The 18,404-nt window shown below is 41.4% G+C and overlaps 2 protein-coding genes across 7 annotated transcripts in view; both read left to right on the top strand.

Annotated features, from left to right (window-relative positions):
* The first annotated feature begins 125 nt into the window (after window positions 1–125).
* Window positions 126–10,834, top strand: telo2 (TEL2, telomere maintenance 2, homolog (S. cerevisiae)). Its single transcript, XM_054766934.1, has 21 exons — window positions 126–238; window positions 518–875; window positions 2,351–2,625; window positions 2,699–2,767; window positions 3,528–3,675; window positions 4,177–4,279; window positions 4,348–4,416; window positions 4,482–4,623; window positions 4,691–4,827; window positions 6,306–6,391; window positions 6,461–6,571; window positions 7,429–7,517; window positions 7,592–7,683; window positions 8,292–8,408; window positions 8,478–8,549; window positions 8,645–8,803; window positions 8,883–8,974; window positions 9,063–9,162; window positions 9,254–9,318; window positions 9,851–9,966; window positions 10,256–10,834. Exons 2-21 carry the CDS (start codon window positions 535–537, stop codon window positions 10,375–10,377), a joined length of 2,505 nt encoding a protein of 834 aa, XP_054622909.1. The 5' UTR covers window positions 126–238; window positions 518–534; the 3' UTR covers window positions 10,378–10,834.
* A 403-nt stretch (window positions 10,835–11,237) lies between these two features.
* Window positions 11,238–18,404, top strand: part of ift140 (intraflagellar transport 140 homolog (Chlamydomonas)) — a 31,346-nt gene continuing 24,179 nt past the window's right edge. For 4 of the 6 annotated variants that reach the window (XR_008569589.1, XR_008569590.1, XM_054768040.1 and 1 more), the window contains exons 1-10: window positions 11,238–11,405; window positions 12,058–12,218; window positions 12,293–12,514; window positions 12,588–12,709; window positions 12,779–12,915; window positions 15,764–15,939; window positions 17,561–17,652; window positions 17,740–17,846; window positions 17,936–18,078; window positions 18,166–18,369. Coding sequence is in view for 4 of the 6 variants with exons in the window: in XM_054768040.1 (XP_054624015.1) it covers window positions 12,075–12,218; window positions 12,293–12,514; window positions 12,588–12,709; window positions 12,779–12,915; window positions 15,764–15,939; window positions 17,561–17,652; window positions 17,740–17,846; window positions 17,936–18,078; window positions 18,166–18,369 (1,347 nt within the window). In the remaining 2 variants the exon portion in view is untranslated. Of the gene's footprint in view, window positions 11,406–11,428; window positions 11,604–12,057; window positions 12,219–12,292; window positions 12,515–12,587; window positions 12,710–12,778; window positions 12,916–15,763; window positions 15,940–17,560; window positions 17,653–17,739; window positions 17,847–17,935; window positions 18,079–18,165; window positions 18,370–18,404 lie in introns of those variants that run through there. The other 2 variants (XM_054768043.1, XM_054768042.1) reach the window with 2 other exon arrangements.

The raw sequence follows: 18,404 nt of genomic DNA, 5'->3' as shown, positions 1-18,404 counted from the left end.
TGTTCTCAATTTCAAAACAGGCTGCATTAACTCAGAATTGCGGTAGATGACGCTAACGTGCCTCAACCATCTTAAAAACAACAAATGAAGAAGATTCTTCACAGAAGCGGAACCATTCATTTGTTCTTCTTGCGAACACGTACTTATTTTGACCGTGCACCAAGTCACTACAGTGCTGCACGGCATGCCTTTCTGGATTAAATGCTAAATGATTGAAATACCGCTTTTAACACAAAAAGTAAGATCTTTTCCGTCTCTATTTTAGTTAATTTTTTAAAGAAAATGCTTGTTCTACGTTTGAGTTGTTAAACAACGTAGCTAATTCGATTAGCTATACTAGATAGCGTCTATATCAGTATATACATGTATCATATATATAATATGATAGTATAATAGATACTGTACTTGATACAGTGGATTATGTTGAGCAATCTTGAGTGAGTCTTAGCTAATGCTAACGTTATTGCTGAATGCTAACTGCGAACTTTCTTTTAACTGGCTTTTATTGTATTTGTAGGAGTGTTTAAGGTAAGGATGGAGTTTCCTATTCCGACACCTGATGTTCGTCTAGAAGTGTCCCAGTGTTTCAGGAGCCTCGCTTTGTCATCCCCACAACAAGATGCCATCAATGCCCTTAAAACAATCCACTCTTACTTGGATGAAGGATCACAGAGTTCAACCACTTCACTACAGAGAGCAGAGTTCAGGAGGTCTCACTTCACTCGCACTCTTCGAGTCTTAGTACACAACATTCAAGCTGACTGGTTGCACCGCCTCACTGCGGCACAGCGCTCAGAATTATGGGATGGCCTCTTCCTCCGTGGTCCTCCTGAACAGGCTCTCCTGGTGCTGATGGACGGAATTGGCGAGCTAAGGTACAAAATGCATACAGTGTGTGCACAATTATTAGGCAATTTGCATGACTCATTAATAGTTTTATTATTTAACAATAACAGTGCTCTTGGACAATCCAAAATGTTAATAAACCTCAAACTGGAATATTTAAGGAAGTGAGAGTGAGGTTTTGGCTTTTGTTGAGAATATCTCTCTGTGCACAATTATTAGGCAACTCAAAGAAATACAAAAATATTGTGTCCTGTTCAGTGGTTGTCGGGTGTCAGCCTTTCTTACGTTGGCCATGTCTCTGAGCACTTCACACCATGTACTGTACTTCTGGACACTCCAGGTAGATTACAGTTCTGGCATATGACAGCACTGGAGGGTAATGGGTTCCTGGGAGCTTCACGTTTGATTTTTCTCAAATATTTGACAGTTAATTTGCACATTTTTCTCTCAACATGTTTCTTTCAACCCTTTTGTGCACTTGCAAGAAAACATTTAATGGTTCTGTGGTCACATTCTAATATCTTGACAATTTTAACAGTTTCAAGAGTGCTGCATCCGTATGAAAGCTGTTTTACAGTTCTTGACTTTCCAGAGTCTATTAAGTCTCTTTTATGGCCCATTTGCCAGAGGAGAAGAAGCTGCCTAATAATTGTGCACACCTAATAAAGGGTGTTGATCTCCTAAGGCCACACCCTCTCTCAGTAGACACATGCACATCACCCGGTATGCTTAAACCCAATTGAAGGCATTCAAGTTTATTCAGCTTGGGTTTGGAAAATATGCATCAAAATGAGAATATGGTCAAAATCCTGACTTGCCTCATAATTGTGCACACAGTGTAGAACAGGGGAGGGCAAACTTTTTGACTCGCGGGCCACATTGGGTTAAAACATTTGGCGGAGGGGCTGACTACATATAGGTGGTCGTCAAACAGAACAACACACTTGCTCACGGTGCAACCAAACAAAAACACAACACATCCACAGCAAGTTAACACATCACATAAATCAACTACTACTACCGCTGTAAAGGGATGATAGACAACAACTAATCGCTAAACATAACATGTAACTTAAAACTGTTATTTCCAAAAGCCCGCAAGGCATGCTGGGCAGTCCAGCTGCAATAACAATATCAACTATGAACAATACAACACTGGATATCAGGAGTATGTTAAGTCCAACTTGTTTTCTTCTCTGACGACCTCCTCAACATATTTTACAATCAAGCAAAAATGCGACAAACCACAAGCTACCCGGCATGCCTTGCAGCAGGAATATATTGGTGTTTATTTTGGCACGGGTATTGTGCGTAGATATTTATTTGCAGGTTACTTTGGTTACGAGTTGTGTTGCTTGGGTTAAAAACGTTTAAAAATGACCGGCAGGCCGGATTACCATGCTTGGCGGGCCTGGTGTGGCCCGCGGGCCGCAGTTGGCCCACACCTGGTGTAGAAGGAAGCATGTGCAGCATTCAGTCTTTTAAGATCTGCTCTGTTTTGCAGGATTGGTTCAAATCTGGACCACTTGATCAGCATCATGGAGAAGTTCCTTCAGAGGGGTCGTTTGTCTGACCTTTTGTGGTCCTACTGCCTGGAAGGGCCCTCTGACTCCCCGCAGTTCAGAGAGGCTCTCTTAGCACAAATAGTGGCACTGCCGGACCTCATTGCCAATAAACTGCATCACAACAACAAACCCGCCTTCCTTCCTCAGCAGTACTATCCTCATCTGGCTGCAGAGATGCTCACTGCCTTGGAGCGCACATGCAAGGCACTCAAAGGTGACACACAGTATTTGTGCATTTTTATAATGTAAAGATATTTATTGTTAATTTGTCTTTTGGTATTTAACAGATGGCACAAGCTGTTCCTTGGTATTTGTGGCTCAGACACTTGGAAAACTGTGTGCCCAAGGACATAGTGGTAAGTTTCTATGCAGTGCATATATTCAGATATGTTCTCTCAAGCCCTATATACTGTATTGAACCATCACCTAAGCGTAGCACTATATCCATCTTTAGAAAGTCTGAAAAATACAGTCTTCCAGTCAGGGTCTAGAGATTTATACATGCAAATTAGTAAGTGGCGCCAAATAACGGACAACAGAGCTTTTCTTCCTGTCACTCACACGCACGACCTGGAGAGATGGGGCCGCCACAAAGAGAGTCGCTGGAAGAAAATGCTAACAAAGAGGAGGATTTATGATGTTAATTTTAAGGGAATGCTGATCAGTGAGTCATCAAACAACTGTTAAGCAGCGAAGAAATATTACATACTTTTTTTACAAAATAATTGCACTCTACTAGTCTTTGATTTTGTCTTAGAATTCTTTTTCCAATAAGACGTTGTCTTATATTCAAGTCAATCCCATATTTAGGTATGCCAAGTAGTGGCTAATTATTGTTATTATTATTATTATTATTAACTATATACTAACTGTTACTATGGTACCGTGCTGCTGCAAGCTACCATTATAACCCTATCGTAAGATAGTGTCAATAAAATCTGCTTTATTAGGTTTCTTAAAGGCAGAGTTGTGTGTTGGATTTCATTAGGTGTCCCTAATATTCTGCCCAGGAGTGTTCCCTAAAGTTCCACCTTAAATATTCTCAATAATTGATTTGTCTACGTCTAATGTTGAGTGCGTATCTTATTTATTCCTCCTGTTTTTTCTTCCCTGTAGGTTTGGTGCTAGCAACGATGTCCCCTCGAATGTCTGCACTCACACGCACAGACATGGTGTGGCAGAGGGTTTGCCGGAAGCTTCTGGACAATGTTCCACAGCGATGGATGGAGAGCATGCTCACCGGCCTGGTGCAGGCTGTCCGTGGGTGAGGATGCTGGGATCATCATCTTCTACTCTAAATATACAGTATATAAGACGACTCTGAACGTAAGACAAGCCCTATTTTTCACGACCAGTTTTTGGAAAACTATATTATTTCAATGTCAGTAAAATGATTAAAAATGATATATTTCTTATCTGCTGGACAGTTGTTTGATGACTGTGCTTCCGTGATCGCCATTATCTTAAAATTAGCATCATGAGTCCTCTTTTTTTTACTGACTTGCCCAACCTTTGAGAATTTTTTTTCCCGGCCACTCTATGTTGCTACTAGTGTATGTGAGTGACAGAAAGAAAAGCTGTGACTTATTTGTGGAGAAGTCATTTGGTGCCACCTGTTGGCTTGGATGCATAAATCTCTAGACGTTGAATATAAATCCACTCTTTCCGACTGTTTTCTGAGAGGAAAATTTTTTTTATATTTGGGTCAATACGGTATTATGAAAATAACATTTAACTACTGTATTGTTCTTTTTATATTTTTCAGGCCTGATGCTTTGGGTAGAATCATGGGGAATCTCGTGTTAACCAATAAAACGGCCCAGTTTGTCATCACACATAAACTGCTCTTGCTACAATACAAATATGAGGTAACCTTATACATTCAGTGTCATTAGTAAGTCAAATATGATCATACAAGTATTCTTTTGCCTCCTAGACTCGCATGTTGAAAGTAATACTCGGTTACCTCGCTGCAGACAAGGACAGAAGACCCCTGTTAATCCAAGTAGGTGCAGAGAGTGTTTAGTAACGCAAGTCCTAGTATGATTCTAGTAGTGTGTGTGTTATTAGGTGTTGCGGTCTATATCCCAAGCGTGGGCCAATCCCAGTGCGGTGAAACACACTCCTTTGGAGCAGCAGCTGTACGTCAGCAAGGCGCTGCTGCTATGCGTCAGTCTGCTGGACGACGCAGAGCTGCAAGAGTTACGCTCGGGTACCACTCCTTCTTACATCCCCTTACTGTATTTGAGTTCAGTCACTAATGATGTTTTTTGGTGTAGAGCTGCTGCAGTGCATGCTCGGAGGCATGCAGAGTCACCTGGACAGCAACTTGGTGCGCGTCAGGCACATGGGCATGGCGGTGGGGGAGTGTCTGAGCTCCCGCATGAATATTAGTGGAACCAAGCTGACATTTGAGGTCATGAGCCAACAAATCTTGAAGCACACTCCCTAACTAATTAACTGTCAATCAATGATGGAGATAGATGCCTTCGCTTCCCTTGAATTTTTATTCTTCATCTTAGCAAAGACAATTTGACAATTCCCACAGGCACATATATGGCTGTTGTTTCAATTCACACATGTCCGTACGTAACACTTCAATATGTATACTTTAGTTCCTCAGGATGTGAATTTTAACAGTGTAGTACTGTCCCAAATCTTTTACTCTCAATGCACACTTACCGGAAGTGATGATTGCAATACGGTGGAAACTTGTTTTTAAATGAATGGATGGATGGATGGAAGTCATATGTAGTATTCCAGTCTTGTCACTAGGTGTCAGTAATGTTACATTAATAAGACATGACATTAGATTACATTACCTTCACACTGCATGTGGTCATCCATGGCATGTCCGACATGACACAGTGGAAAACAAAGTTCTCCTCCCATTCCGTGCGGAAGTGGTAGCTTGCTATGCTAGTGGCGGCCGTCTCTTATGTCCCTGCAGTGATTCTGTAGCCTGCACGATGTGTTGTAAACAAAGAATAATAGGAGTATAAAGGTGACTGAAATCAGGGATTACTGTAATTCGTTCCTAAAGGCCTGAAGGAAACCAAAACGTACGAAAAACGAATCAATTTTTACCATAACAAATAACGCAAATCTAATTAATCTGTTCCAGACACACAAAAATCTAAACACAAAATCACATTTAATAGAGAATAATTATAGTTTTACATTCAGAAAATAATGCAAAATACATATACCGTAACTAACAAATTAAATGAATATTTAGCACAGATAAGTGGAGGGAGGAGGGAAGGGGGCGGAAGAGCCATGCGGGCACTGTTTCATTCCAGTCCGTTACAAACTTAACTTTAATGAGTGGACTTTCAGAGCTTTATACTTGTACAGTTGACCTTCAGCAGCATGTACAATCATCATTGCACACACTGGCCCGGCTCGCGATCTGTTATGTGTCTCCGTTAAACCATTCCCACTGCAACCTGTGTTAACTAAGGAACCTTTACATTACGATACTACTGTATTGTAACAGATGCTACTTTTGTATCTCAGTATGACTTCTTTCTTGAATTCAGTTGAGTTTCTCACCTTCTTTATCAAAGTTCTGGCACTTGCAACTTTTTTGTAGCACATTCCTCTAACACTCAGAAATACACGGTGAGCTTGCATGCATTTTTTTGTGTGACCGCACGTACGCACTCAAAATGGTAAGTGTAAGCGTAGAAGTGCGGGAATTTAAACACAGCCATACCGAGCCACAGCTACAAAGTAGGGACCAACTCCATATTTTCTTGCATTTCCACTTCATGTAAGTGGAATGGTGCAATACATTTGTGTATATAGTTCAATGCATGCATTTGAACCTCCATTTTAACAAAGTTTGGCCAATTCTATTGAATTCTAACACTTATTCATTCCGTGTTATAGTATGAACAAGATGAAGAAACTCAAGAGATTCGTTCTCTTATGACTCCAATTGCTATGGACGAACCTGACCTTGAATCTGAAGATGGGTAAATATAGTTTATTTCAGCAATGACAAATGAAGGTGTAATAATGGTTTTGTTCAACATCATCTGCAGGATCATCCCTCCTCAAGAGATCACAGCAAATCCATCCACATGCAGTCAACCATCACAAAATGAATCAGAAACGCAACCATTGAAAAAAGATGCAGATTCTGACCTGGATAGGTAAGAGTTTACAGTGTAAATATATCATTCATATATGTTTTCATGTGTAGGGAAATGTCACCCATGCAAAGTGATAGGAGTACACTGGAGGTGTTCTCAATTTGACTCATCCGTTGAAGTTTGTTGTAGTTTTATAGTGTATTTGGGGCGTGGAGATTATTCATGACAACCACTAGGGGGCGACAAACTTACACACACCAGTGACTTCAAAGGTTGTTAGCTATCAACAGAGGAGGAGGAGTTACATACTAATTTTAAAATAATCATGATCAATGTAGCAGAGTAATCTAAAAACTAATAAATATGTTTTTGTATTGCAATCTACCAGTTGTGGGGCCACACGGTGGTTTAGTGGTTAGCATGTTGGCCACAGTCTGGAGATCGGGAAGACCTGGGTTCGAGTCTCCCTTGGACATTTCTGTGTGGAGTTTGCACGTTCTCCCCGTGCGTACGTGGGTTTTCTCCGGGTACTCCGGTTTCCTCCCACATTCCAAAAACATGCATGTTAGGTTAATTGGAGACTCTAAATTGTCCATAGGTATGAATGTGAGCGTGAGTGTGAGTGTGAATGGTCTATATGTCTATATGTGCCCTGCCATTGGCTGGCGACCAGTCGAGCGTGTACCCCGCCTGTCGCCCAAAGTCAGTTGGGATAGGCCTCAGCATGGCCCCGCAACCCTAATAAGAAGAAGCGGCATAGAAAATGGATGGATGAAAAATCTACTGTTGAAAACCTGATTTTAAAAAGAAACAAGATTTAGTCATAAAAAATATTTTTCTAAAAACGGGTCTTGAAAATGATGGTCTTCGGTCAATACGGTAATTTGTTAACTGTGTGTCTTTCACCGTTGTTGCAGCGATGATGAGCTCACCCCTTATGACATGTCAGCAGATCAGGAAATGAATAAAGCCTCGCCACCCCGCTACCTACGAGACTGTCTGGAAAGTATGTTTCAACACTATTTGGGTTTCCTCCTCGCTTATCATGTCCTGATATCATCATCATCTTGTGTCATTCAGACTTGATATGCTCTGAGGAGTCGGAGCGCGTGGAGCTCAGCTTGAGCGTTGCTGAGGGACTGGTGAGAAAGAACACCTTTGCCACCAAAGAGGTACAATGGCAACACACTCACAAGTAATTACTATTGCACCAGTAGTTTCATCCATCCATCCATTTTCTATGGTGCTTCTCCTCATTAGGGTTGCAGGGGTATGCTGGAGCCTATCCCAGCTGACTTTGGGCGACAGGCGGGGTACACCCTGGACTGGTCGCCAGCCAATGGCAGGGCACATATAGACAAACAACCATTCACACTCACATTCATACCTATGGACAATTTAGAGTCTGCAATTAACTTAACATGCATGTTTTTGGAATGTGGGAGGAAACTGGAGTAGCCGAATAGATTAATAAAAGATAAATATACCCTTTACTTTCTTTTGCGTCGTTTGGTTTACGGATGTGATTACAATTTGCAGTGGTGCATAACTCCACTGCATCAAACTCAGAGCTGTTTCTTGCATTTTTCCCCTCTTTTAGCTAAATAAGCTAACCACAATATTAGAAACACCTCTCAGTGTGTTCTAGCGCAATTCTATAGCACAACAAAAAGTAATAAATAACACTATTGCGTAGGATGTCATTGTTATGATTTTGCAAGTGTGCCTAATGTTCTGGCCAGTGAGTGTATAATTGACATTTCATATTATGTCTCCTCAGATCAGTGTCCAGCTAACCAAAGTCCTCCTTCACATGGAGGATAAATACAGCATAAATGGCTTCCTGGCTCTCAGACAGGCAATCATGGTGGCGCTCGTAGTCACTGACTGCATCCCGGTATGATCTCCCATCTCTCATAATGCATATTATACTCATTCCTAACTGTTGTTTAATTGTTAAATACAGGTGACGGAGTACCTCACCACAGAGTTTTACTCCTTAAACTACAGCCTTCGACAGCGGCTTGACATTTTAGAGGTTAAAAAAAAAAAAAAAAAAAACACTGGCTCAAATAGAATGATGCTTCATTAATGTCAAGATGTGTCCATAAAGTGCTGTCCTGTACTTACCAGGTTCTTGCTGCGGCAGCTCAGGAGCTCTCTAAGCCAACCCCAGGCAACACAGATCCAACTGTAGCCCCGGATTTGACTCCATATTCATCTAACAACACTGCCCACTGGCAGCAGGTTGTTGAGAAGCGCATTCAAGCAAAGACCAAGCGTATCAGTAAGGTAGGTCAACCAAACACGTTGAGAATCGTTTAAATAATGCAAACTCTTTATGCCTTAATATTGTGTCTTGTTGCTACAGGGAGTCACACAGCCTCCACCACAGGCCGCAGCCAACCGTTATTCACCAGTGGCTGGATATTTCTTTTTTCCTCTCCTCAGGAATTATGACAAGTGAGTGAGACACCTTTTTCCCCTGCACAATTGCACGTGAGCTTCCAATAGAACACATTTAAATGTGTGGTCACTTAATGTCTTTTAGGCCTCAGGTTACCTTTGACCTGTTGGGCAGTGACCACCTGGTATTGGGCAGGCTGATCCACACCTTGGGGCTCTTTATGTATCTGGCAGTGAATGCACCAGTACACACAGTCTTTTCTCTACATGATGTTCACATAACAGTTATTTTTCATGGTTATACAATTCATATTATTTTCTACTTTTCTTTTACAGATAGCTGCACAAATGGGTAATGCCCTGCTTGATTTTGTGTGGGCGTTACGCTACCATGCTGACCAGTAAGTGATGTCAGGGTTTCCCATTTTAAAATGTTTTTTAAATGCATTGTATTTTAATTTGAATGTTAGGTTTTAAAGGCTTAAGAGTTTCACATTAAACAGTTGAAATATTTTTTATAGTAAATGCATTAAAGTAAACACTTTTTTTGTTAGATAGATTAAATAATGCTAAAAATAATACTAAAGTAAAAAACAAAAGTAAGAATTCAAAAAACATATATTATAATGATAAGGAATAATGAATAATTGTATATACCGGTTATTATTTTGACCAGTTATCATTGTTATTGTTATTGTGGGGTTTTTTTTTCAGTATCACTGGTGGTGGGTCAGGAACGAAACCAAATCTGAACTAAAATGGTTAATGCAATTAACTAAATGTTGCGACCCCTCACAGGAAAAAGTTTATTTCAAACATGCATAGCATAATAATAATAAACAAATAAAATAATGATCATGGAAAATTAGAATTGCGGGAGCCACAGAACATTTTATAGCTGTGATGTTTGATATTTTGTTTTTTTTTCCCAAGGATGGTAAGACGAGGCATCCTCTTTGCTGTCTGCTCCATATTCTTGGCCATGCCTTGTCAAAGTCTTCTGGTGGACCTTGCCGACCAGCTCTTTGAAACCAGATCTTGGTTGTCAGGTTGGCTTTCCCATTCAATGAAACACACATACACACACACACGCACGCTGACAGAATATACACACAGCTGCACTGATTTCTGGGAAGAGGACAAGGATTCAGGATGTCCTGTAATATGCATATTGTCTGTGACGTGATTGCTACAATCAGGAGTATTCTTTTTTTGTCTGTCCTGCAGCTAAAAGTAGTTTCGCATCATAGTAGCCAGGAGCTGAATCACTATTTCCTGTTTAAAAGGCAAGCAAGAAGTTTATCCGTATCACCTTTTTGTGTGCTTTGCTATTCCCAGATGTGGCAGAGGGGGATCTGGATGCCGATTGCAGGAGTTTGGCAATGCAGTGTCTGGTACTGATGGATAAGAACTTGAAGAAGGAGCTCCAAAACCCACAAGGCCTCAGCATTGAATCTTGATCAAAGTGAAACTAAGCACCCTGTCCTCACAAAAACTGCATCATACCCAAGTGATGGTGACGAGTGGATAGAGGATATCCTTTATATAGTACAGGTTGATCCTTTTTGTCTGGGTCTTTCCTGTACAAGCAGAACTCACTATTATTGTTGTTTGTTTGCAAAGGACATCCTGTGAATATACATGTACGTACATTCATCGGAAAAAATGAATTCTTCTTCCTCCCGTGACATAAATGGATAGTTTCACGAGAGAATGACTTCCCAGAAATTCAGTTAGAAGCATCATATATTTTGTTTGTGTGTAGATTTCTGACTATATGACATTATTTCAACTCTAAAAAATGTAGACGCTAATGTTTCACGTTGTGTATGTAAATAATGCTTGTCATTTGTCAAATTAAATTTCAGTATTTTTACTGAAAATTGTACAAATAAAATCCTGACGTTTTTCAATGCATTTGTGTGTGCAAACATCAAATTATGCCAATTAATGGCGAGAGCGCAAAACCCTCCGTGACTCATGCTATGCCCCTGTACATAGCTGATAAGCTTTGCTTGCTTTTCACTATGAATAATGTACAGCAGAGGGGGCTTCAATAGTAAAAGGCGACACGATTTACCATCGTTACTCACGCGTAATGGCCTACTCAACCTAAAATGTATAGTATATATGTACATGTACAGTATATTAGATAACAGGACTATAGCTTGAGATTGGCTGGCGACCAGTCCAGGGTGTAGGCTACAGCGTACCCCCGCGACCCTAGCGAGGACCGACATACAAGTAGAAGCGGGTGGATGGACGGATGGACTATAGTTTGAAAAAAAAATAGCCGAACTAGACATGGAACATTTCGGCAAAGCTCGTTCATTTCCGTAACTCCTCCTCTGGTTCAACCTCTGCTGTTGTCAGTGGCAACTATCAGCGACGCTTTTATGGCCACACATTGGCGACAATTTACGCAAGACTGTGTTTTGACAGTTCAGAATTTTTTCAGCAAAGTTGGAGGCAGCCATTAAATAACTTGGTAAGTCTTTAAAAATACACCTTTCTGTTTAATAAAGGCTAACTTGGATGTCCAAGCTAGCTAGTCAAAGTCGAAAATCCAAGATGGATGCCGTTAGGAAAGCGATGGTTTGAGCTAGCTCTTTCGACATAAACATCCTCAGAGCAATCACGAAACTCGCTTCAGAAAGATTGTTGTCAAGAAAAAACGGCACTGGAGGTAAGTTTGTTCGTCGTATGTCTGACAATGCAATCATATACAGCACTGCAACACAACGAGTTGACTGTTCTCTTCGCGGTTTTTTACAAATACAGTACAGTTAAAGATACTGACAAAGAGTAGTGTGTCGTCTTTGACTTCACATAAACAGACAACTGCAGTCACAAAGGTTCATAGTTAAATAACACAAAAACGTCGAATTATTTTGTATGTTAAACATGACAGAAATCCAAAATTTCCAACTTTCCATTGGCACGTGAACGCACCAATAAGCAGGCGCGTACTGTACCTACAGTCATCGGCCATTCAATTCAGAGTGAACAAAAAGAAAGAAAAGATGGGAACATATTTTAATATAAGGCATCGGTTGACAATGTCAGTAATACATTTTATAGTAAGTCGAAAAAGCAGTCATGTCAATGTTATTTCTTTCTGTCATCTCTTTCCCACCTAGATACATACAGTGGGGCCATGGCTGTGTATTTTGATCACCGTGTGACGCCTGAAAATAGTGAGGAGCCCTCTCAATTGACATGGCACTCGGCTCTCTCCATACTGGCTGTGGCCTCACGTCACTCCCCTAGTGGTGGAAATGTGGACATCTACCTACAGCAGGTACATATTGTTATATATGAGTACAGTACTCTAACAAAGCATACATTTTTAAACGCACACCTGTCCAAATGCAGGGAGAGCACGTGGAGAGCTGCCACATTGAACGCCCTCACAAGCCCTCAATGCTTTGCTGGCATCCCGTAAAACCAGTGTTGGCTCTTGGCTGGGAGAATGGCGAGGTTGTACTAGTTGTGCATCCATCTGGGGATCAAACGGTCCTACCAAGCACACACACGGCATGCGTCACACTGCTGGAGTGGAGTAGCTCCGGCAGCCGCTTGGTAACTGGGGATCAGGTGAGTGTATCTTTTAAGAGCATTGCTCTTTCTGTTTTTCATATAAATGTATAATACATTAATTTAATGTTAGATTGGAGCCTTAGCTGTATGGAAGGTGGATGCCAGAGGGAGACTCCAAGGGAACTATCAAGTGAAACATGCATACAACTCTCCCCTCACTTGCTGCATTTTTAAACCCGCTTTGCCTGGAGAGTGAGTCAACCTGATAGCACTATTTGTTAGTTGAAAAATACTTCTCATTAATTATAACTCTTGTTGCAGTGATGTGAAAATGCTGGCCCGTGCATCAGTGGGTGGTGATGAGAATGCTTTAGACATGTTCAGCTGGAAGGGAGCACCTCTCAAAATGGGACCGCAGGAGGGTCTTGCATTCTACGTCAGCACTGGAGATGGCAAGAGTTAATTATTTTTGTTTAGAATATTCTGCCGAAAACTACCGTAAACTCTCTAATTAGCGCCTGTTTATTTACCTAAATCGCAACGATATTTTGAAAAGTCATTATATACAGACCCTTTCCAAAAAATTAGAATGTCATGGAAAAGTTGTTTAATTTCCATAATTCCATTCAAAAAGTTAAACTTTCATAGATTATAGATTCAGGGCCCACAATTTAAACAATTTCAAGTGTTTATTTTTACGTAATTTGGGCTTCCAGCTCATAAAACCCACAAAAACAGGAATTCAAAAAATTTGAATACTGTGAAGAAATCACCATTTACTTCTCAGTTTTTGCAGGAAAAAAAAGGAAAGAAATTAGGATCACATCAAATCAATCAAAATATGGTACTTTCAAAACGATATGTCAATCTTCAATACTTGGTTGGGAATCCCTTTGCCTTAATCACTGCCTCGATGCGACGTGGCATTGAAGCAATCAGCCTGTGGCATTGCCTGGGAGTTATGGAAGCCCAGATTTCCTTGATGCTTGCTGTCAGCTCTTCTTTGTTGTTGGGTCTGGTGCCCCTCATTTTCCTCTTGAGAATACCCCATAGATTCTCAATGGGGTTTAGGTCCGGTGAGTTGGCTGGCCAGTCAAGCACTGTGATGGCATGGGCATCAAACCAGGTTTTGGTGCTTCTGGCGGTATAGGCAGGGGCCAGGTCCTGCTGGAAGATGAAATCTGCATCTCCATACAGATCCTCAGCAGAAGGAATCATGAAGTCCTCTAAAACATTCTGGTAGACTGTTGCGGTGACCTTGGATTTAAGAAAGCAGAGTTTACCAACACCTGCACCGGACATTGCACCCCAAATCATGACGGACTGCGGATATTTCACACTGGACCTCAGGCAGCTTGGGTTCTGTTCCTCACCCGTCTTCCTCCAAACCCTTGGACCTTGATTCCCAAATGAAAGGCACACTTTACTTTCATCGGAAAAGAGGACCTTGGACCACTGGCCAACAGTCCAGTCCTTCTTCTCCTTGGCCCAGTGGAGACGCTTCCTACGTTGGCTCAGGTTCAGAAGTGGCTTGACCCGAGGAACCCGACAGTTGTAGCCCATCTCCAGGATGCGTCTGAATGTGGTGGTTTTTGAAGCTGTGACTCCCGCCTCATTTCACTCTTTCTGGATCTCTGCCAGATTCTTGAATCTTCCCTGTTTGATAATCCGCTGAAGCCCACGGTCATCTCTTTTGCTGGTGCATCTTCTCCTGCCACATTTTGCCCTTCCTCTAGACTTTCCATTGATTTGCTTGGACACAACACTCTGTGAACAACCAGCCTCCTTAGCTATGAACTTTTGTGGCTTACCCATCCTATGGAGGGCATCAATGATGGTCTTCTGGCCAGTTGTCATGTCTGCAGTCTTCCCCATATTGAACCAAACTGAAGCAATTTAATGACACCTGGGGAAGCTTGTGCAGGTGATTTAAGTTTAGTAGATGATTAGTGTGTGACACTCCGTTTAAAACATTCATGCCCTGCAAAATTTGGGCTGATTTCTTCACAGTATTCTAATTTTTTGAATTCCTGTTTTCGTGGGTTTAATGAGCTGGAAGCCCAAATTATGTAAAAATAAACAAATAAATACTTGAAATCATTTAAATTGTGGGCCCTGAATCTATAATCTATGAAAGTTTAACTTTTTGAATGGAATTATGGAAATTAAACAACTTTTCCATGACATTCTAATTTTTTGGAAAGGGTCTGTATAACAATTACATTTTAAAACTTTAATAATGATGTAAAGTGCATGAGAAAGTGGACAGGTAAATGTATCTGTCTTTGACCACAGGGTAATTTCTTAAAGGGATAGTTTGGATTTTTTGATTTGACATGAAGTTGTATGACATCCCCATCAGCAGTATAGTGTATCAACAGTGACTTACCCCCCACTTTGTTCTGTGAGCTCAGTTGTAGTCGGATTTCGGTGAGGAGGAACGTAGTTCCGGTTAGTTGCTCGGGTCACTTACGAAAAGAGTTTGGCTGCTCAAAACAATGTGTTCAAAAGAGTAATACATTTGCATCACAAAACCGTTGGTAACAAAAAAGTCAGACCTCTCAGTCGCTCGGCATTATTTCCTCTCCGTTTGTATTACTATGCGCTCTCGCCTGTCCATTGTTTTGTGTGTGTGTGTGTGTGTGTGTGTGTGTGTGTTCCACAGTGTTTACATGCGAGGATGGAGACTTCTGCGACAGGAGACTCGCGTTGCAGCAGTCTTCCTCCACTGTGGAACACATATACAACAATGGACAGGCGTGTTTTGATACGAACGGAGAGGAAATAACGCAGAGCTATTGAGAGGCCTGACGGTTTTGTGATGCAAATGTATTACTCTTTTGAACACATATTGTTTTGAGAAGCCAAAATCTTTACTTAAGTGACCCCAGCAACTAATCGGAACGACGTTCCTCCTCATCGAAATCCGACCAGAACAAAGTGGGGGTAAGTCACTGTTGATGCACTACACTGCTGATGGGGATGTCATACAACTTCATGTTAAAAAATCTGAACTATCCATTTAACAAGTATAGTGCACAACACAGCAGCAACATAAACAATTTTGTAATAGTGGTCATGTATGAGTTTCACAGCTGAGTAGCACAACCAAAATTTTAAAGCACATGGAGAGGTAGATAAAGCTGCTGACCCGGCGCTAATTAGGGACCAAGGTCGTTATTTGCTTTTGTAGACTACACACCCAGCGATTATAGGAGACTCAGCGGTTCATTGAAAAGAGGTGTTATTTGGAACATTTAAGGTAGTCGTGCAAGCCATACAAATGAAGCCTCCCTGTTTTATTAGGTAAGGTGCATGGCGTGGATGAACACGGTAAAACAAGTACACTCCTCAGTATGGACGGTGCCATCAAGAAGATGTTCTTCCTTGAGACGAGGGAAGCACTTACTGTCATCACTGACACCATGATGCTGTCACAGTACACTCTGGGACCTGAGGGGGAGGCACAGGAAATCCAAAGGGTATGCTGGGAAGCGACAAAATGTAATATCAACAACGCAGAGCTTAACCAAGCCGTCCTCATTTGCCACTAGCTAATAGGTTTATACAGTAGTTTATTGCGGGTTCTCAAAATATGATGAGTTCCTAGATAAGCATAACAACAACCTGATCTGATGAGATTTGACAGAGATATACAAGTGGAATGAAACAGATCCTGGATTGGTTTGTTTGTGGGTGTGGCTCACACTGTAGTTCAACCACACAGATCAGTAATCCTACCCATCAGCAGCTCTTTATTGTTGCATATCATGATACTTGTCATTGTGCTTTTTTTGGAAGTTGCACCATAAAAAGGACATTAAATCAATAACTACAGTAGAAAAGCACTTTGAGAGCGCAGGCCTCCATCAAGCCCCATAGTTCCCCCCCTGTGATTTACACCATAAATATTAGTGCTACATTTATTTTATCTACAAATTTAGATTCCTTGACCATGAACGCATACTATTAGCAATTGGATTCATAAAGATATCAATATTAGTTTAGTATTTATTCACAAAAATTGCATTTTACGTAACGGCGGTGGGCCCGCACAGTGGTCTAGTGGTTAGCACGTTGGCCAACACAGTAACAGCTTGGAGATCGGAAAGACCTGGGTTCGATTCTCCCCTGGGCATTTGTGTGTGGAGTTTGCATGTTCTCCCCGTGTGTGCGTGGGTTTTCTCCGGGTACTCCGGCTTCCTCCCACATTCCAAAAACATGCATGTTAGGTTAATTGGTGACTCTAAATTGTCCATAGATATGAATGGTTGTTTGTCTATATGTGCCCTGTGATTGGCTGGCGACCAGTCCAGGGTGTACCCCGCCTGTTGCCCGAAGTCAGCTGGGATAGACTCCAGCATCCCCCTGCGACCCTAATGAGGATGAAGCGGTATAGAAAATGGATGGATGGTAATGGCGGTGTTCTCCTGGATCTACTCCATAGCTTTTGAAGATACAACACATCTGTTGGCACACTCCAGATTCCACAGCTGTAGAGGTGTTTATTGCTTTATACTGTAGCTTCATTGGTCTTCCTATGATGAAAATTCCAATGGTACCCTATCTATTTATTTTTTTCATATTCTGGATAGTATCTGGAATAATTCCATTATCTGGATAAGTCTTTGATATTTCGTAGAACCTGTTGGAAACTTGTCCTGTATTTTTTTTCCCTAAGTGCTCTGACTATTTTTTGTTTTTTGTGGAACAATATGCAAAAATGCGAAAATGGTCTAATCTCGTTATGTTAAAAGATTCCTTAAAACAATTCCTTGATCCAGACGGTGAGCCGGATCACCTCTAAATTTGAATCAGTTTTTCCATATCCCATTTCCGACAATTCCTGAAAATGTCATCCAAATCCAGAACTTAAGAACTTTTGAAATTATTTTGAACACAAACAAACCAACAGATAAAATGCCGACAAAAACATAACCGCCGTGCTGAGCTTGCACTTTGCGCTGTGCTTGGCGGAGGTAATGAATATGTTAAATGCAGTTGTTTCAGATCATATTTAAGAATTTAATTGATTAAAAGGAAAAATGGCATTGTGGTTTTTCCCCTGGTGATAACCCGTACACACATTATTGCTTTTACAAGTTCAAACTGAGCAGCAAGAGTGGACAGAACGTTGACATCGTGTGGGCCCAAAATGGTCTCGTTATCACTGCAACAGGGGAGCAACTCATCAGGTTGGTATGAGCTGCCAGATAAGCACAAATGCCCATCTCAGTGGCCATTTACTCTACCTGGTGACTGGTTCCGGTTTGGTTTGGTAGGCTGTGGGATCTCGAGCGAAACGAAAACTATGCCTTATCACTTGACGAGACACTGGGTTTTGAGCGGGGCGAAATGATCAACTGTGTTTCCTACTGTGCAGGAAAGGGTAAATATTGCACATCTTACTATGGCTATGTCATTCCAAATGCTCGTATTTTCTGTTAACTTCTAACTATGTTTGCGTAACCTCTCCAGAAATTCTGGCAGCTGGCACCAGCCATGGACGCATAGCAATGTGGAAGATGACAGTGCATCCAGACCGCAATAGAGGTGACAGCAAAGCTCAGTGGAAGCTACAAACACCCACTGAAATAGAAGGGAACGTCACTCAGTTACAGGTTCTGCATTTATTTCTTACACTGTACTGTTGTGTATGTGTTAATATATATCAGACACATACTGATACTCCACTACTTACATTTCAGTGGGGCTCCAGTCTCAATCTGCTGGCTGCCAACAATTCAAACACGGTGGTGATCCTGCATGAGCATGTGATGTCGGCACACTGTAGCCAGCAGGTGGCAGCGGTGCAACTGACGCCGACCCAGCTCAGTATCACTCAGTTCCACACAGGACTGCACCTGGCTCTGCAGTCTGAAATGCACATTAAGGGAGTGTGTGTGACTAAGGTGAGGCTGCAGTTAAAGTCATTTATAACTTAAAT

This window comes from Dunckerocampus dactyliophorus, chromosome 2, assembly GCF_027744805.1.
Source record: "Dunckerocampus dactyliophorus isolate RoL2022-P2 chromosome 2, RoL_Ddac_1.1, whole genome shotgun sequence".
Taxonomy (NCBI): domain Eukaryota; kingdom Metazoa; phylum Chordata; class Actinopteri; order Syngnathiformes; family Syngnathidae; genus Dunckerocampus; species Dunckerocampus dactyliophorus.
This window is presented reverse-complemented; position numbering and strand designations above follow the sequence as displayed.

Coding starts and splice junctions, on each gene's coding strand:
- telo2 (XM_054766934.1), top strand. CDS start 535: ATGGAGTTTCCTATTCCGACACCTGATGTTCGTCTAGAAGTGTCCCAG. Junction 8,409..8,477: donor TAGTCACTGACTGCATCCCG/GTATGATCTCCC, acceptor TGTTAAATACAG/GTGACGGAGTACCTCACCAC. Junction 9,163..9,253: donor ATCTGGCAGTGAATGCACCA/GTACACACAGTC, acceptor TTTCTTTTACAG/ATAGCTGCACAAATGGGTAA.